The following is a 19,077-nucleotide window of genomic DNA, read 5'->3' as shown; positions in this document are numbered from 1 at the left end:
GCCTGAACTGGGTGGAGGTGGTGACCTCCACATGGTCTCAGGGGAGACAGGGCAGGGCCTGGTCCTTGCTGCTTTGGGCAAGACCTCAGGGATTGTAGAAGGGAAGCTGAAGGCCCGAGAGGACCAGAGACCTCTCAGGGGCCCAGCATGGCTGTGGACATCCCGGGGGCCCAGCAGGACTGTAGGGCCTCCCAGGGGTTCAGCAGGGGTGCCCTCCCATGATCCTGAGGACACTTCTGAGTTGTGTAGAAGCATGGCACCCTGGATGGCTTCCCCACACTGTCCCCAGAGTTTCCCTTCACCTTGGGGGCATTCCCTTTGAATCTTACTGATGCCAGGACTGGATGGACCCAAAGACATTTATTCAGGTTTCTTTAGAACAGCCAAGATAGGCTTGCATTTTCAAAAGGAAGTTTATTCTTATTGAAAGGGACAAGCGAGAAAACGCAGCTGCTCTCAGCCATCAGATCCGACCCGGCGGGATTGGGCAGCTCCTGCAGCCCCTGCCGTCCCCACCTGCCATCAGACTCCTCCTGCCCTCGGGATGGTACCAGGGACACACGTCTCAGTGAGGCCAAGCCTGTTTCTCTCCCTGCCACCCACCTGGCTCCTGCAGATGTCCCTTGTCCAGTTGGCTGTGACAGTCTCTGCTGGCAACAGTCCAGGAGTGACCTTGTCCCTCCAAGCCAGGCTCCCCACTGCCGCAGACCCTAGTCCCTCACTCCAACGAGACCTCCAGGGAGCCCTGCGCCTGCTCCTTCCCCGGGGCCTTTACCTTCTGGAGGCCTTCTGGAGGGCTCCTGGAGGCGGGCGGGGGGCTGGCTGGAGCTCTCATCGCTGGCTGGGTCCTGTGAGCCCTGGCCGAGGCCCAGCAGGGCCCGGCACTGGCGGAAGAAGCTGGGGCTGGAGAAGCAGTAGAGCACGGGGTCCAGGACGCTGTTGAGGTAGGTGAAGGCCAGGGACCCATGGAAGAGCCGCGAGCAGAGGTCCAGGGCGCGGCAGGCGTGCAGGCGGAAGGCCACAATGGACGCCAGGCCAAAGAGGACGCTGGGCAGGAAGCAGATGGTGTAGACGGCCACCACCGCGGCCAGCATGCGCAGGGCCCGCCGCGGGCCCGCCTGCCCGCCCAGGCCCCGGCGCCGGATGGTCAGCCCGATGCTCACGATGGCGAAGAGGATGAGCGCAAATGTCAGGAAGAATTCCAAAATGTACAGCGCTTGGTGCCAGTCGTGCCCGGGCCAAGAGCTCGTGCTCAGCTGGTAGCTGATGCAGGACTGTCCGGGAGAGGTGACCAGGAACAGGTGCCCGTTGAGCAACAGGATGCCCCCCCAGAGCCCCGCGGCCACCCCGGCGGCTGCGCGCCCCGAGGCCCGGCTCAGCGCGTGGTGCGGCCACACCACCTTCAGGTAGCGGTTGAGCGCGATGGCCGTGAGGAAGACGACGCTGGCCGAGCGGCTGGCCGACAGCATGAAGAGGTTGGCCTTGCAGGCCGTGGCCCCGAAGCGCCAGGTCTCCCGGTAGCGGTAGTAGTCCACGCGCAGGGGCAGGCTGACGATCAGGAGAAAGTCCGCCGCCACCAGGCTGACCAAGAACACCACGTTGGAGGACCAGGGCCGCGTGTGCACGCAGAAGATGAAGAAGGCCAGGCTGTTCACCAGCAGGCCCAGGATGAACTCCACGCCCAGGACTGGTGCCAGGAACGCGGCCATCTTTGGGGAAGAGGCTACGAGGCAGCGGGGCGAGGGAGCGCTCAGGTTCTGAAATTCCATGTGCTGCTTGGGCTGCGGAGCTGAGAGAAGTGTCCGGTCTTTCTGCTTCTAGGAGGGTGCAGGGATGAGTGCTCTCCATCAGCTGCCACCACAATGATTCAGTATTCTGGGGTTTTCGTTGGTATCCTCGAAGCTACTGAGAAACACCCAGTGTTCCTGTTTGATAGCAAAGAGGAACCCCGGCCCTCCCTCCCTCCCCTTCCCACACTGGCTGATGCCCCTCCCCGGGTCTCTGAACCCAGCCTGGAGGGGGCATCTGTGCTGCCCCTAGCAGAGGAGGAAACAAGGCTCAGCAGGGGTGAGATGGAGGCCCAGGGAGACCCTGAAGTGGGAGGAAGTCCCACCTGGGGTGAGGTGGGGAGAGTGTATGTGGCTCTGGGTGGTCAGACACCTGCTTGCTGAAGGCAGAAGCTGGTCCTGGAAACCCATAGCTCTCAGGATCATGCAGACCGACCTGGACAACCCCCACTCTCCATCACAATTACAGGCTGGGCAGCGGTCTCCCTGCCCCCACAGCTCTGGTGGAGGAACTAGGGCCCATCAGGATGTTGTGCTGGGAGAGGGAGGTGGGGCTCCCATACACCTGACAGTGAAGTGAGCATGGCCTGTGGGAACCAGCCCGCTTATGCCCTGCCAGCTGCTGTAGTTACTTCCAGATCCCTGATGACTCCAAAGTCTGTGATGGTCCCACGTCCAAGTACACGATGAAGCACATCCCGCAGGCAGAAGGCTCCCCTGCTGTGACCTGGGGACCTGGGGGCTCCTCCCCCGAGCAGAACAATCCTGGGAATCCTGGAATCTCCCTGTCCACTGTCTACTCCACTCCGCCTCCACCCAGCATCCCCAGAGGAGAGGGGAGTGAGGCTGCGGCTGGCTTTGGACCAGGTACAGGTCCTGCTATCCCACTGTCAGGTGTTCTCATGAGCCCATGTGGCCAGGCCTGAGGGCAGAGACGAGAGCCTAGGGCTCCTGATAACCTGGGACAGCACCATGGGAGGCTGTGGTTGCAGGTTCCAGGCCCTGGCACCCACCCTTGCCAACGGACTGTGGTCAGCAGTGTGCCATGTGCGCCAACTCTGCCTCAGCCTCTGGGTTTTAGGCATCGTGGCCACTGGCTCCTCTCCCACAGATCCCCCTGACCTGGACTTCTGCCTGGCCAAGGCCAAGGGCAGTCAGGCTGCGTGCCACTGCAGGATGCAGGGTGGTGAGACCACCAGCCTGAATTCTGAATGCAGACAGGCCATGGCTGGAAACAGAGCTGCCTGCTTTCTAAACTTCTCTGAGCCTCATCTTTAAAGCAGTGCTACCGCCTTCCTAGGGAGTTGTGAGGATTAAGTAAGACAATGTATGTAAAAACTTCTAGGGAATTCCCTGGCACAGAGCTAGTGTTCAGAAAAACAGAACATTTAATTTTCATTATTTTTTGTTTTGGATTAGGCACTAGGGAGAACTCCCTCTTCTCCTGGCCACCTGTATCCTCCCAGGGGGCCTCCCGAGACATTCCTGTGTTTCCCTGGCTTTGCACGGAGCCACACATGGCTGCAGCCCCGGCGTGTGCCAGGCCTCTGCCCTCACTGCCATGGGCTGCTTGCAAGTGTTGGGGAGGCTGGGGATATTTTTTCTTTGCTTTCAGGAGAGGAAAGCCCTTGGGAATAGAGAGGTGGGTAAAGGTCCTTCTATCCCTCAGGGCCAGAAGCCCCTTCTGTGAAGCCAGGCTCTTCTCTGCTCTTCCATGAAGTGAACCAAAGCAGTGAGCCACCGGGCTGGCGTGGAGAAGGCAGGGCTCAGACCCCCGGTTTTCCACAGGAAGCTTTGACTCTAACCAGGGATGTGCTCCGTGCTCCGTCCAGCTCCACCTTCAGTTTCCCCCACCTGAGACTCCTCATCGACGTCTCATTGAAGCCTCAGGAAGACAAGATCTCCCCCTACAGGTTTCCTGTTTCATTTCTACCCACTGCTGCTTCTGGAGCTGCCAGCACTTCTGACCCCAGAGCAGGCCCAGGAGCCTTGTCTTTGGAGAGGGCACCTGTAAACAGCAGGGGAGCAGGGGGGGAAGGCCTGCCAAGCTCCTCTTAGAGCTTCCTGCCCTCGATGGGCTCATCACAGTCTTCATGTATTAAGAAGGGTTAACTCGGGGTGGAATTTTATGTATTTCTGTATTTTCTACAACTAGCAGAAATCACTCCTGTTATTGGGAGGAAAAACCTAACAGATGCTATTTTAAAAGTTATGTTAAAAAAATACGTGAGAAAGAGACAGAGAGACAACATTCTCTGTGCCCCCAGGACAACCACCTGGCCCGTGTGGACCAGGCCACAGGCACAGTGATGAAAGCCCCTCTACAAGCAGGGACACCCCCTAATAGACCCTCCACACCTTCACAGTCACCCGGTGCATGGACACTGCAGATTACAGTCACGTGAGCACATGGGGTCAGCCATCGACCACAGCCTGTGTCCTTGCAGACCCATGGGCGCTCATCCACCAGGAAGCCTTTATTGAGGGCCTTCTGGGCGGCAGACAAGTAGTGAACTGAGGCTGTGAGGACAGAGAGACGGAGAGGCAGCCCAGACTCAGGGACAGACCACCGGACCGAACTGTGTGGGGCAGGGGGCTGAGGGCTGTAGAGGAGAGGATGAGGACGGGAGGAGGATGGACGACAATGATGTCCAGGACCCGGCGGGGGGGGGGTGGGGGTGGGGGCGGGGAAGGCGCTGAGGCACTCAGCAGCAGTAGACCGAGGAGCAGTGGGGGCTGGGAAAGTAGTAGTTTCGGCAGGGGTGAAGCTGTGCACATTCAGCAGGACGATCACCCCAGGGGCTTCTTGCGGGCGGGGTCTTGAGTCACAGCCAAGGCCACAGAGCCTTGCCCTCGCTCCCAGGAGTACCTGTGGAGACACAGGTGGGCAGGGGTGAGGCAAGGCTGGGCCCTACCGATCCCAGGGAAGGAGGGAGTCCCACAGCTGGGGAAAGGCCTCCCAACAGACTCACTCAGTCCTGGCTGGCACCAGGAGGCTTTCATCGGGGGTCAGGCTCAGGTGCTGTCCCCCCATGGTCACCACAGAGGAGCCCTCCTGGGGGAGAAGAGCAGGAGAATCAAATGGAGGCTACCCAGCCCCAACAGCTGTCCGAGAGTCCTGAGTCAGCCTTGGCAAGGAGGCCTGGGGAGCAAAAGGCCCAGGAGCAGCCTGGCCCCCAAGGGCAAGAGGTTGTGCCACCCTCTCCTGCGGACCCCACTTGCCAGCTGCCACAGCCACATGTCCACGTTCTGCTTCCAGCCTTTGCTGCTGCCTTGTCCATGGACGATCACCTGGTGGGAAGTGACACAGATCTTTTTGGTGCTTCCTGCCCCCTTAAACCTGGCCCCCAGACACCAGGCCTGTATGGGCCAGGGGTGGGGCCTGCAGTACAGCCTCATCTCCCCCTGTGTGATGCAAAGACCAGGACTTGGAGAGAAGGCTGCCCAGGTTGCAGGCCTCCCTGCTGCCTCCATCATGATGGGAGCTGCCCACCTGCCCTTCGGGACCACACATGTCTGCCCTCCATACACACATGCACTTCGGGTCCCTCTGTAGCCCGTCACAACTATTGCTGGCCCACAGGAATACCCGCAGGGGCACACACATGTGCATGGCATAGTGCAGACCCACGTAGCCCACATATACAGTTCCCCAAGGGGCGCCCACCTCCCTTACTCGGAAATTCTGGCCTAGGGAGCAGGAGGGAGGTGGAAGGGAATGAGCGAGAGGGAGGCTGAGCCTCTGTGATCTGCATCAGCCTGGAAGCCCGCAGCTAGTGTGCGGGCTGTGCTCCCGTGGGCCCACGGGGGACTCAGTAGCTATTTGTTGGTATAAACTGAAGCAGGCGGGAGTAGGGGTGAGAAAGGTGGAAGGCAAGGCCATGCGGCCAGTTCAGCACGGAATGACTCTGTCGTGATGGTGGCAGGGGCTTTGTGGTGTGCCTGCTCTCACAGCCCTGCTAAACTAAGGCAGGTCTGTATCCAGTGAGCGTCTCTCTGGGAGGCGGGGGTGGGTGAGTGCTCTAATTCAAACTGCAAGGATGTGCCAGTAGAAATTGTAAAGCACAAGCAAGCACGAGCCTTCTGGCAGGTCTCCTTGCCTCCACACTCGCCCTCCTGATCCCGCCCCACACAGGGTACAGTGGTCTTTCTAAAGCAGCACCCTGGCCTCATCATCCCCCGTCTTCAATGCTTGGGTGAAGCTCTGTTGTACCCAGAATAAGTCCCTGAACGTTGCCAACCCCAGGAGACCGCCAGGACCCAAGCACTGCCTGCTACTCTGACCAGCTAGCAATCATGCCTGTGGCCCCACTCCCCTGCCCTGGCTTTGTTTGGGTCTCTGTGTGCCTTTCCACCCGACCCTCACCTCCAAACACCTTTCTCCCTTCCAACTCCCAATGCTGTGACTGGCCAAAGGCTCAGGAATTCCGAGCAGGGGTGTAACCCCAGACCCTAGAAACCTATCACTGGATGAGGCCACACCCCACTCTGAAGGCAAAGACAGAATTGCTTGGGACCACATAGCCTCTGCAGGCCTCTATTCACAGCAAAACATCATTTTTGGAGTCAGGGAAGAAACAGGAAGGCCAATGCCCATGTCTACAACCTCCGAAGTGTGTGTGTGTGTGTGTGTGTGTGTGTGTGTGTTTGTGTGGTTCCCATTTCCCCGGGCTGCTGGGTAGATGCCCTGGGTGGCCCAGGGCTACATTACCTGGGTCTCATAGGTGTCCCCAAACAGGTTGAGGGATGCGCCCCCCTGCAGCTCCTTGCGGTGGCCAGCCAGCCAGGCCTCCAAGGACATGGGCTCCATGACGGATCGTGTGCTCAGGGGGAACGGCGTGTCCATGAGCAGCTGGTCTGCACCACAGCACAGCTGTGGTCAGTGTCCTCTGGCCCAGCCCTCCCAGCCCAACAGACCCAGTTCCCAGGGACCCCCAGCTCTCAATTGCGGGAATGGGCCCAAGGACCCAGTAGCCATATGGGGGGGGTACCATTTGGTGCCATCTTCCTGTACCTTGAGTACTGGGCAGAGGACTCAAAAGGGAACTCCCTAGCACCCTGGGCCGAACCCCATCCTGCTCTGGGAAAGGGGGGAGGGAGGGGAGAGGAAGGCAGTTCCTGTGGTCTCACCAGGGATGGGCTTTCCTGTTCTGTGCTGCTCAGAGCTGAAGAACCTGCAGGGACATAGGGGAGGGGGGAGAGGGACCAGCTTTCCCAACTGAGAGGTCAGCGAGAGACATGTGCACACACACACACACACACATACACACACACACACACACTCTAGGCCACACATACATGTGGATCCCTCACACGACGCAAATCCACCACCTTCTCCCTTCCAGGCCCATGGAGCAGCCTCCTTTCCTCCCCAAGGGGGTCTCCTCCCTATGAGAGGTAAGCTTTCTCCCTGAATCCGACCGCTCCAGGCCGGCAGGTGCTCCGTGGAGCACTTCTCAGAGGGCTGCCCCCCACCCCACCCCCAGACAGAGCACGGGGCCTCAGGAGAATGCGGGGCTGGGCTGGGCCGGGCCTCACTCCTGGATGATGGGGGCCAGCTGTGTGCCGAGGTCCTCGCAGTAGAACCACTTCTCAAACAGGACATCCGTGGTGTTTCCTACGTAGTACCTGCCAGAGCAAAGGATGGGCAACCAGTTTCCCATCTGGGCAGCCTCAGGGTCGCCTCCCTCGGGCCCAGCTCTGCGTGCTGACTTCTGGGCCTGCCTGGCTCTGCTGCATTCACCCTGTTAGTGCAACCCAGTGGCCACAGCTGGCTCTCCCAGCAGCAGAGTGCACCCCAATGTGACAGGGCTGTTACCCACCCCATTCACATAGCCCTTCCTACTTCCCCAAACTTGACAAGTTACAAAGTGGACAGAACTCTGAGGCTCAGAGAAGCTGGAAGTTCGGCAGGGATTACACGGCAGAAGCAGGACAGACTAGAGACAGACTTCGAAGCACAGAGAGCATCAGTGACAAGTGTCTTCATGTTTCCCAAAGCAGAAGCTGAGGCAGAGCTGAATCCAGGGCCTGCCTGCTGGCGCTCTAGGTCAGAGCTCATGGGACCTTAAGGAACCAACATGTGGAAGATGCCCCCCCAGACCGAAATCCTTCTCCTTTTATGGATGCCTTTGAGAGCTGGAGCAAAGGGCTGGACCTCTTCCTGGAGGAAGGTCGTATGCATGTGCATGTAGCCTCTAGTGGACTCCCTGAAGCCCACCCAGCCCCAGCGCGGCCTGGGGAGCTGGCCTGAGGAGCACCCGGCAGACAGGGCCGTGCCGTAGGCCCCTGTGTGTACAGCAGGTCTGTTGACTGAATGCCTAATCCCCAGGCTCAGCTCCCGGGGCCAGGCCAGCTCTGCCTGCTCTTCCCCCAAAGGGCAGTGGTCCTGCTTACAGACACACAGTGCACCCCCCGACCTGGCACCCTAAGTTCTATCCTGGGATGGAGTTGGCCACCACAAAGCTTCATAACGGCCCCTGATGTCATCCAGAAATTGCCTTCAGAGTGGAATTTTAATGTGGAGTCCCTGGCTTTTATTAAAGGTCAAAGCAGCCAGATGAAATCTGTTATTGAATTTGCTGTAAAAATGTTATTGAGGAAACCGTCCTCCCCATCACTAAAGACTCCCTAGATCAATCCCCGAGGGGAAAATTTCTTTTAGAGTTTAAGGCCAGGCATCTGCTTCTACCACAGACTGTTAATATGATCAGTGTGCAGTCATTAACATGGTGTTTTTAAAAAAGAATTTAAAAGTATAAGAAATACTCATGAGATTTTGTATAAAAAGCAAAATTCAAATGCATACTCGAAATAAAACTTCGATGTTGGGAGGTGCAGATACGCAGAGAAAAAAAGTCAAGATGGAAAGTTAAGCACTTAGTTAGGTTTAATTGGTGGGATGACAATTTTTATGTGTTTTCTTTATTACTGTTGCTTGTTTGTTTGTTTTGAGATATCATTCACACACCATAACATTCACCCTGTCCCTGACAGGTCATTTTAATTTTGTTCATGATTTCGTGTACTTTTCCTGATTCCCAGAATGAATGTGTGTGATTTTGGTAATTAGAAAAAAAGGGGAGCATTTTAAAAATGTGCACTATGGCCTAGCCGGTTTGGCTCATGGACTGAAGGGTTTTGGGGTCGATTCTGGTCAAGGGCACGTTCCTCGTTTGCAGGCTCAGTCTCCGGCCCCGGTTGGGGCGCGTGTGGAAGGCAACAAATCGATGTGTCTCACACCATCTTTCTTTCCCTCTCCCTTCCACTCTCGCTAAAAATCAATGGGGAAAAATATCCTCAGGTGATGATTAACAAAAACAAAAATGTCCTCAGGTGAGGATTAACAAAAACAAAAAAAATGTGCATTATAGCAGATGTTAGTAACTTGTTGGGAATTTTAAATTTTCTTAGTTAAAACATACAAAACGTAGTTTAGCTTTGTAAAAATCTGTGCCCCCTCCCAAAATCTGTGCCCCCCCCCAAAAAAATCTGTGTCCCCTGAGCCACAGGCTGCGCCCTCCTTTCAGAGGATAATGACTGGGTGACTGTCAGGACCAAACTGGAACTCAGCTCTGGAAACTGCCCGTCTCTGCACCGAGCTGGTCCCCGCTCCGGTGTTGACTCCCACCCTCTCCTGACTGTCCTGGCCCTGACTTTGTATTTATCATGCCAGCTCTGCCATCTCCCAGTAAACGCAACTTCCCCGGGCCCTGTCTCGTCACCTGTAAAGTACAGCTGGTAACGGCACCTGCCCCGGAGGATCATTGTGTGAACGAAATGAATAAATACACATAAAGCGCTTAGGCGGGCGCCCGGCCCATAGCAAGAGTTACACAAATGTTAGTGCTGGTTGTGGAGTGAGTCAGGGCAGAGACACCAGCAGAGGAGTGCGCTGGCCTGGCAGGTGCCTCTGGGGACAGAGGCTGGAGAAGCAGCAGTGTTCCCAGCTGCCCTGGGCCGGTCGGGCCTGACTTTGGCAGCCACCCCACCCCCACAGACGGCAGTACAGAAAGCACAGGTTCTGGTCCCAGCCGGAGGTCTGGGCTGCCTGGACAACCAGAGGATCCCAGAGAACATCCTACCAGCTCCATCATCAAACCCACCCCAGCACCTACCCTAATCTCTCCCTACCGCCTGGCAAATAACAGGATCCCCACTGCCTCCTCATTCCTGCTCGATGGCCAGGAAGAGCTGTCGTGAGCATCCGATCCTTTCCCAGCTGCTTGCCTATCCTCCCGCCCCATGTCTGCCTCAGACCCCCATTTACCTGAGCCCATCTAGCTCGGTTTTCAGCCGCCTCCGCTCAATCACCAGCCCCACCGTGTTGGCAAACCTCTGTGGAGAGTGGGGGATCCCAGCGGGCAGGAGGAATATCTGCAGTGGCGGCGAAAGGTGTCAGTAAGGCTGCAATCCCCCACAGAGTCCTCAGTCAGTGCCTGCAGCATCCGGGGCCTCCGACTGACCCACAGGTTCCGGCCCAGCCCATAGGGAAGGGGAGGAAATGGGCTGTGCTGCGGATAGGGCAGCCCAGAGAGGAGAGGGGGTCGGGCAGGTCCAGTGGGTAGGAGGGCAGGAGGACAAGACCTTGACCAAAGCCAGAATGAGTGGACCCCATAGGTTCCTGTTCCGGTGACCCTTCAGCTCCCAGCTCCTGGGGCCCTGCCTCACCTCTCCCTGCTGGATGGCCACATCCCGGTGTTTCCCTCGCTCCAGGACCTGGAGAACCATGTCGCCCTGCAGCTGGTAAAACACCTGTGGAACAGGACGGACAGCAGATAGGCTCAGACCCTCCCATCACTTCTTCCAGGTTTTGGCCTGATTTCTCACTGGGAACCCTGAGAAAGTTCCTGAAGTCCTTGGAGTTTATGAGCAGCTCTGTCACTGCTGCCCGGAGGCCCCAGTCTCCCCTGACACAGGCCACAGGCAGTAGTGCTGGTGACACAGGGATCACATCTTGACATGCAGTGATGACCAGAGTACCCAGGATGCAACAGCTGGTGTGTGGCTTGGGGCAAGAGGCTGGCTGAGATGCTCGCTGGAGAATTCAATGACCTTCAGCCAGGTAAGGAGGACCCCCTGGCTGTGCCCCAGAGGCTGTGCAAGCACTTTCCTGTACATGATCAGAAATCTCTACAACCTCCAAAACTGGTATTAGCCCCATTGTACAGAAAAGGAAAAAGAAGACTGAGGCTCAGAGAGTAAAGCAACTCGTCCAAGATCACAGTTAGTCCTGGAGCCACAATTTGGAGCCGAGTCTGCATAGACTAGTAGTTCTGGAGGCCGAGCTGGCTCCTCTGGCCACCGTGATGCCCTGGCACGGGGCAGGGCTGTGCCTGTCCAAATCCCTCAGGAAGTTGCCTGTGTAATTGGTGGACTCAATGATGCTGGACGCTGGGGTGGGTTGAAGGTTGTGGGGGATGGCAGTATTCACCTCCTGCTAGCTCCCCGGGATGGAGCTAGGGGCCTCCTCCTGCATCTTCCCTATTCTATCCTAAGTCCCTAATTAATGTGTTTACTGAGATCACCCCATAGAGCTGGGAGGAGGAGGCAGACACATTTTTTCTCTACCAGTCACACATTGTATGGGTGTTAAAGGCCCCTGTCAAATAGTTTAGGGGTATTAATAATAAGAATGATGATGATGATGATGATGATGTAAGGAGTTAGAGGAGATAGAGGTCCTTGTCACAGCATCTACTAAGAGAAATCAGCCTTAGCTGGTTTGGCTTATTGGTCAGAGTTTCAGCCCGAGGCCTGAAGGGTCATGGGTTTGATTAGGTTAAGGGCTCATATCTCAGTGCAGGCTTGATCCCCAGTCCCGGGTTGGGGCGAGTTCGGGAGGCAACCAATCCATGTGTCTCTCTCACATTGATGTTTTTCTCTCTCTATCTCTTCTCTTTCCTTTTACTCTCTCTAAAATCAATGGGAAAAATATCCTCAGATGAGGATTAACAAAAACAAAAAAAAAAAAAAAAAAAAAAAAAAAAAAGAGAGAGTGAAATCAAGCCACACTCAGGGAAAGTAGAGAAATGAAACTAGAGAAATGTGGCTTTGCAGTCTGTCATGCGGGACAAGTTGACACACGCCTCTGAAGGACATTTGGCAATGGGCAGGAAGAGCCTTCTCAGCTCACACCCCTGTAGGGTGGCCAGAGGGGGTTCTTAGGATGTAGGACCTTCAGTGCTGAAACCAATGATGTCCAGGATGAACCAGGACAGTGGTTACCTCCTGAGCAAGTAATTGCATCTCTAGGCAGGTGGCTGTAGTCGGTCAGTAATGCACCTTGTTCATGTTGGGCATACATGGCTGCGTCATCACAGCACATGGTAGTTAAAAGCATGGATTCCATCGTCACCTGGCCCTGAGCTCAGCCAGGTCACCTCGTGCCCTTGGTCCGCTCAGTTTGCCTTCCTGTGCCTCTGTTTCCTCATCTATAAAATGACAGCATCGACTCAGAATGTTGCTGCCTGGGACGCTGCACACAATGTACAAACCACGGAGTCAGCACTCACAGACCTCCAGCGATGGCGGGAACAGGAAAATAATGTGAGCAGTAGTAACAGGGGAAATGTCACTATTTTATGATAGAGTCAAAATATGGACACTATGCAGCCATTAAAAACTATTTTTGAGCTCTGGCCAATGTGGCTCAGTTGGCTGGAGCATCCTTCCATACATCAAAAGGTGGCGGGTTCAATTCCCAGTCAAGGCACATACCCAGGGTTCTGGGTTAGATCCCCAGTCACGGAGTGTGCGGAAGGCAACCAATCTCCCTCTCTCTCTCTCTCTTCCTCTCTCTAAAACAAAAATCAGCAAACATTTTTAAAAACCACAAAGAACTATTTTTAAGTAACTGTTAGTAAGGTGGAAAAATAGCAAATGCAAAAGTTATCATGTTAAAGCAAGATTCAAAATTACACCCAGCAGGATCCTAGCTATGTGACCATACATGCGTAAATGCAGGCAGTGTAGGGATTGATGTAGGGATTCCCTGAGTGGTGGGATTATCAATGAGGTATACATTTCATATTCCCCCCCATGTTTTCTTACAATAAACAATATTTACTTTTATATTAAAAATAACCCATGCAAGTTATTTAAAACAAATAAGAAAAAAACTTCCCAAGGTCTGTTAGGGGAAATTTTGCAACTCCCCCTCATCCCACCCCCCAGCTGGGAGGAAGCCCTTGTGTGTGTGTGTGTGTGTGTGTGTGTGTGTGTGTGTGTGTGTGTGTAGGGGGGGTCCTTTCATGGTAGGGAGGAGGAAGTAAGGGCCCAGAGAGTGGCCATAGCCCTTAGGCCCTGCGAATATCAGGGGCAGCTGGGGTGGGGTAGGGGTCCGGTCTGGGCCACATTCAAACCCTGTGCAGGCAGGTGAAAGGTATTAGCAGCCATCAAACCAAAACCCAGAAAGGAAGTGGAATTTTCCTCAGTCTTGTCTCTCTGCCCAGAAGCTGCCTTGTGATGAGGGACAGGCCTGGCCTGGAGCAGAGGTGCAGATCCAGAACAGCAGAAAATCTCACACAGCCCTGGGCGATCCAAAAGGAATTATGCTTCATTGGAAGTAAATGATGTTTGGGGCCTGGTGCTGGCTGGAGGATTAATGATCCCTGTGGGCAGATACTGAATTGAATCAGGCCTCTGGTGCCTGGAAAGGCCTTACAGGCAGAATAGGCGGGAGAGCGGCCGAGGGTGCAGAGAACAGTTGCATCCTAAGCACCTACTGTGCCGGGCTCTATGCATCCACTCCACAGACACTGACTCCCTCCACCAGACAGGGGCAGTGTCCCCAGGAGCCACAAGGAAACAGGCTCAGACAGTGATGTCATGTGGCCTGTCCAAGATCACATGGTTAGGGGGACTCAGATTCCCACCCAGGTTGGCTCATTCCCAGCCCAGGCCCCTTGGCACCTGAGCCGGAAGAGAAGGCCTGGGGTAAGAGGAATATGACTGGTGGGTGAGCCTGGGCCCCTGAGGGGCTGTTGCTGAGGCCTGAGCTCAGCGTGGAGGAAAGTTTGGCTCGGTGACTCCCCTTCTCTCACCAAGAAGGAGTCTGGACCCTAAATCAAGCTGTCACAAACCCAGAGTGGGGACACCTGCTCAGGCCAGTCCTCCTCATCTGTCAGTCTCCCAGCTAAGTCAGGTCGTGGCCTGGTCCCTAAGTGGGCACCCATCCATCAGAGCAGCTCAGGGAGACCCCAAGGTGGGGAGTGGTGCAGAGGTGATAGGGGGCAAGAAGGGAGGGAGACAGAGAGGTGGGTACTGAGACCAGGGTTAACGGAGCGGAAGCCTCTGGAAGACAAGATGGGGGGTGTGTGTCCTGAGGCGGGCAGGAGAGACCTTGGCTACCATGGCCACTCCCACCCAATCCCGCCTTCTCTCTGCAGTTTTGGATTTTCCTGCTGTTTTTTTCTACAGAAGAAAATGGTCTCCAGTGAGGTGTGATGTGAGAAGTTGTGTCCGGGGGAGGTGCAGGACCTGGAAGTATGAGAGGTGAGGGCCTGGCCGGCTCTGCCTGCTGGATCCTCACCCCACTGCCCCCCACACATTCGGTGCTCAGCAAATATTTGCCCAGTGAGTGATTCTCCTGTGTTCTCTCCAGCCCCGAGCTGTGGCAGAGCTGCCAGCAGTGGGGGGTGAAGGCTGGAGACTAAGCTGGACTCTGGATCTTGAACCCCAAATGACAGGTAGGGGGCCCCATAGTGATCCTTTGCCAGCAGACATTCTGATAACTGGGGTCCCATCTGTGTCCTTCCTTAAGGGGCCCCATCTTTTTCTCTTAATTTTTTACTGTTGTTTATTTACTTTGGGGAAGGCAGCACAGAAACAGTCCAAAATTCAAGGTACAAAAGGGCGTTCCGGGCAAATTGCAAATCCCCCACTCCCTCCTCCGCTCCACTCCCTTTCCCTTACTAGCAACGGATGTAGGTCCTAGATCATGAGGGGCCTCCCAGCCCAGCCCTTCCCAGAGAACTTGGCTCCTGGGGCCAGAGGGGAGCACCCAGGTCCTTCTCAGCTCGTGGGTCTCATTTTAGAAGCTAATCTTGCATATTTGGGCTTGGAGGGAGGAGTTCAGGGCCTCTCATCAGGCCCTGTGTCCAGGGGGTGATGCCAATAGCTGGAGCCTCTCATACCTGCAGAGGGTGGGCTCTTTCTGAGGATGGCGCTGTCACGGGGGTCCCTGGGTGCCCACACCTCCCAGGCAGCAGTATTGCACTGTGGTTTCCTTTGAGCCCCCTTCACCCTCAGCCATCTGACCACCCTGTCTCCTGTCCATAGCCTCTGGTTCTGGCTTGGGAAATGTCCCCTTGCCCCGGGGCTGGGTCAGGGGAGGGGCAGTCTGCAGACCTACCTCCTCACCCTCCTCGATGTGGTAGTCCTTCCTGATGTTGGGGCCCCCGATGAACATGACTTTGAGCTGCTCCTTATGCCTGCAGTGGAGGAGAAGGGAAAGGTGCTGAACCAGCTCCCGGGAGAGGACGGGAGGGGCCTGGAGGGAGCCTGGGCACACCTGGGCACGGTAACAGAGCTGTTCTGCATCATTGTCTCTGTCAGTTTTAAAAAAAATTATTATTATTTTATTAATTTCAGAGAGGAAGGGAGAGGGAGAGAGAAATATCAATGATGAGAGAGAATCACTGATTGGCTGCCCCCTGCACACCCTTCACCAGGGAACGAGCCCGCAACTCGGGCACATGCCCTTGACAGGAATCCAACCAGGGACCCTTCAGTCCGCAGGCCAACACTCTATCCACTGAACCAAACCAGCTAGGGCTGTCCCTGTCAGTTTTTGAGGTTTGTCCCCATCTACTCTCATCCCAGGGTGCCCGTGTGTGTCTGAGACAGTATATGTGTCTTGCTGTATCTGTGGCTTGGTATATTAGTGTGTGGGGGCATGTCCCTCTGTGTGCGTCCCCCACATCCTCTGACCCAGGATGGGGAGTGGTGTGGTGGTGGATCTATCTCTTCTTCAATCAGGATGACTGGGCTGTATTCAAGATCTCTAAGCACAGGCGAGCAAACTGGAGGCCCGCTTCCTGTAGGGGTAAAATGACCCTTATCTACCTCCCCTCCCCTGAGTTGTCTGATTATGAGACTATCTCTTCCCCCAAAACTGCTGGGCTAACACTGTGAGGCACCTGCTGTAAGACGTGGAGGGGAAACTGGTACAGGGCCCTGCGACCAGGTCCTGGTGCCCTGGGAGTGGTCTTGGGGAGCGATGGAGCGAAGACTGGATCAGGATGGGGGACCAAGTCACTCTTGGTCAGCCAAAGAGTTTGGTCTTGGCCCAAAGGGTGCCAGACAGCCCAGGAAATTTTTTTTCTTTTTTAGTCATCTTTTCTGAGATATAATCTAGGACAGCATTTTTCAATCTTTTTCATCTCATGGCACAAATAAATTAATTACTAAAATTCTGTGGCACACCAAAACATATATATTTTTTTGCTGATCTGACAAAAAATAGGTATAATTTTGATTCATTCACACTGGATGGCTATTGATGTTTGTCTTTTTTCTATTTGATAATCTAAGGGAAAAGAGGTCAGTGCCCCTAACTAAATAGTCAAGTACTGCATGTTTTAACAATTCTTGTGGCGCACCAGTTGAAAATCGCTGATCTAGGTACATATGGAAAGTTCTTCTTCTTTTTTTTTTTAAATATATTTTATTGATTTTTTACAGAGAGGAAAGGAGAGAGACAGAGAGTCAGAAACATCGATGAAAGAGAACCATCCATCAGTTGCCTCCTGCACATCCCCCGGGGATGTGCCCGCAACCCAGGTACATGCCCTTGACCGGAATCGAACCTGGGACCTTTCAGTCCGCAGGCCGACGCTCTATCCACCAAGCCAAACCGGTTTCGGCCATATGGAAAGTTCTTGAATGAGCCCACTCGAGAACTATTCTAACCCATTGGTCAGAATGCAGAAGCCAAGATCATGTCCTTCCTCTGCTCAAAACCTTCCAGCAGCTTCATATGTCCTGCCTCCCACCACCCCAAATTCATAGGCTAGAGCAGTGGTCGGCAAACTGCGGCTCGCGAGCCACATGCGGCTCTTTGGCCCCTTGAATGTGGCTCTTCCACAAAATACCGACCTCTGCGCATGGGCCACGAAGTTTCAATCACACTGTATGTGGTATTTTGTGGAAGAGCCACACTCAAGGGGCCAAAGAGCCGCATGTGGCTCGCGAGCCACACAGTTTGCCAACCACTGGGCTAGAGTCCTAAGCCTCAGCACCTCAGAAGGTGCCCCAAGTGGGAAATAGGGTCATTGCAGGTGGAGTTAGTTAAGCTATGAGGAGGTCGTCCTGGGACCAGGTGGACACCTAATCCTCTCTGCCGGAGTCCTTACAGAAAGGGAGATTTAGACACAGACACACAGGGGAGCGCCACGTGAAGGTGAGGGCAGAGAAGGGGCTGATGCTGCAGAAGCCAAGAGTGCAAAGATCACCACTAACCCACCAGGAAGCAGCCAGAAGAGGCCCAGACCAGAGTCTCCTCACAGCCCTCACCGACACGGGGTACAGCCACAGCCCTACCCTGCCCTGTGGCCCCAGGTCTGCCTGGGCCTCCACCCGCTGTGGTTCCTATTTAGTGGCGGCCTCCTCAGTTCCCGGAGGAAGGGACTCTTGTCCGTTGGTCTCCTGCTGTGTCTCTAGTGTCTGGGACAGTGCCTGGCAAGTAGCAGGTGCTCAGTGAACAGCTGCTGAGTGACTACAGGCAGGGCCTGCGTTTTGTGATCACTGATGTTGGGGCAGTGCTGGAGGGCTGGGTGGGAGAGGGGTGCCTGGAGACGGGGCAGCCCACACTCTACAGGCTGGAGGTGACAAGAGGGGGCTGGAGAGGAGCAGGTGGATCTGAGACACCACTAGGGGAGAAACTGCGGGACTGAGCATGAGACTGTGGTCAGGGATGAAGTGGGGGAAGAGTGGGGGCCATGAGGCTTTGGGGGGGATGCTGCACAGCGACCATGAGTGTGCACTTTGGAGTCAAACTCTTCCATGGGCGTGAGGCAGGACCCTGCCCCACACTAGCTCCGTGACATTGGGAAAGTTCCCCATTAAAATCCCACCTTCCGGGGCTACTGTGACCGTGAAAAGAGATGATGTTAAAGTACTCGGGGCAGTCTCTGGCCTGTCAAAGTATTGGTGGTTGTGAGTGTGTGCTTTGAGGTGTCGGAGATGTTCTGTGGACACAACAAGGATGGGGCTGTGAGCCTGGAGCTGGGAGCCCAGGGAGGGGAAGGGGCTTCCGGGAGGGCCTGAGAGGTTTGTTGGAGAAGGACTGGCTGGACGGGATGGCCCCCTTGGGTGGTACGGGCAGAGGTGGCTAGGAAGGGCCTGGGAGAGTGTGTGTGTGTATGCGCGCGTGTGTATGCGTGTGTGTGCATGTGTTTGTGTGTAAGCATGTGTGTGCGAGCGCTCACGCCTGCCAGCAAGAGGGGAATGGGAAGAGCAATAAATCACAATCCTCCCAGAGGGCTGATCCTCCACCCTCTGCCTGTGGCTTCCTGATAGAGTTGGTGTAAGACTGGGCTGTCCCCAGGCCTGGCTTCTACTGCCATTCTGGGGTCCATCTTCTGAGAGTCACTGGGGGTTGGAGAGCTGTCTCGGGCCTGGAGGGGAAGGGCTGCCCCCTGCCCTCCGCATCTCTCCTGGCCTCAGCTCGCCCCACCATCATCAGGTGGCAGGGCCACAATCTCTGTCTCTGAGTCGCCAGAAAGAGGAACAGACAAGGGTGGTGGAACCCGGAACAGCCCGCCCTCCCCCTGCCCTGAAGACACCGTGAGGATGGCAGCCCCTGTCCACAGGCTCTGGGTCAAGAACTGGGAGCTGGGGGTGAGGGGTGAGGGGCGAGGGGTGAGGGTGCGGATGGAGAAGGAGGGGGTGAGGACAGAGAGCGGGAGAAGGGCTGCCTGGCACTCACAGGAGCTTGTTGCAGACGGGGGGCAGGAAGGAGTCCCGGTTCTCCTCCACCCAAGTCCGCACTCGCACCGGCCGCTCCATGCCTCCCGGAGCAGCGCTGCTCCCAGCGGTGTCCTGCGGCCGTCGGAGGGGCGCGGTTCCGCCCAGCCGCCTATTGGCCGCCTGGTTAATCAGCATCCCGTGGGGCAAAGGGCGGGGCAACCCCCAGGGCACCGAGTGGCAGTGGTGGGGACCCCCGCGGTGGCCCCTGTCCATCTCTAGTCAAAGAGCCCTCGCACCACCACGTCCCAGGTTCCTGCCAGACACCGCTGGCCCGCCGCACGCACGTCGGGGGTCGCCCGGCACACTGCGCGGGGGTTGG

At 55.8% G+C, this 19,077-nt stretch overlaps 2 protein-coding genes across 2 annotated transcripts; both read right to left on the bottom strand.

Annotated features, from left to right (window-relative positions):
- Positions 1-353: 353 nt before the first annotated feature.
- Positions 354-1,970, bottom strand: OXER1 (oxoeicosanoid receptor 1). Its single transcript, XM_036334729.1, has one exon. The coding sequence runs from the start codon at positions 1,767-1,769 to the stop codon at positions 711-713; it is 1,059 nt and encodes a 352-aa protein (XP_036190622.1). The 5' UTR covers positions 1,770-1,970; the 3' UTR covers positions 354-710.
- A 2,486-nt stretch (positions 1,971-4,456) lies between these two features.
- Positions 4,457-18,865, bottom strand: HAAO (3-hydroxyanthranilate 3,4-dioxygenase). The gene is made up of 10 exons (XM_036334730.1): positions 18,718-18,865; positions 15,142-15,220; positions 10,458-10,541; positions 10,057-10,163; positions 7,326-7,415; positions 6,918-6,961; positions 6,499-6,644; positions 5,010-5,078; positions 4,760-4,842; positions 4,457-4,656 (listed from the first exon to the last, which is right to left on the bottom strand). Exons 1-10 carry the CDS (start codon positions 18,795-18,797, stop codon positions 4,578-4,580), a joined length of 861 nt encoding a protein of 286 aa, XP_036190623.1. The 5' UTR covers positions 18,798-18,865; the 3' UTR covers positions 4,457-4,577.
- Positions 18,866-19,077: the final 212 nt, after the last annotated feature.

This window comes from Myotis myotis, unplaced genomic scaffold (assembly GCF_014108235.1).
Source record: "Myotis myotis isolate mMyoMyo1 unplaced genomic scaffold, mMyoMyo1.p scaffold_m19_p_14, whole genome shotgun sequence".
NCBI lineage: Eukaryota > Metazoa > Chordata > Mammalia > Chiroptera > Vespertilionidae > Myotis > Myotis myotis.
Note: the sequence above shows the minus strand (reverse complement) of the source record. Positions and strands in the feature narration are given on the sequence as shown.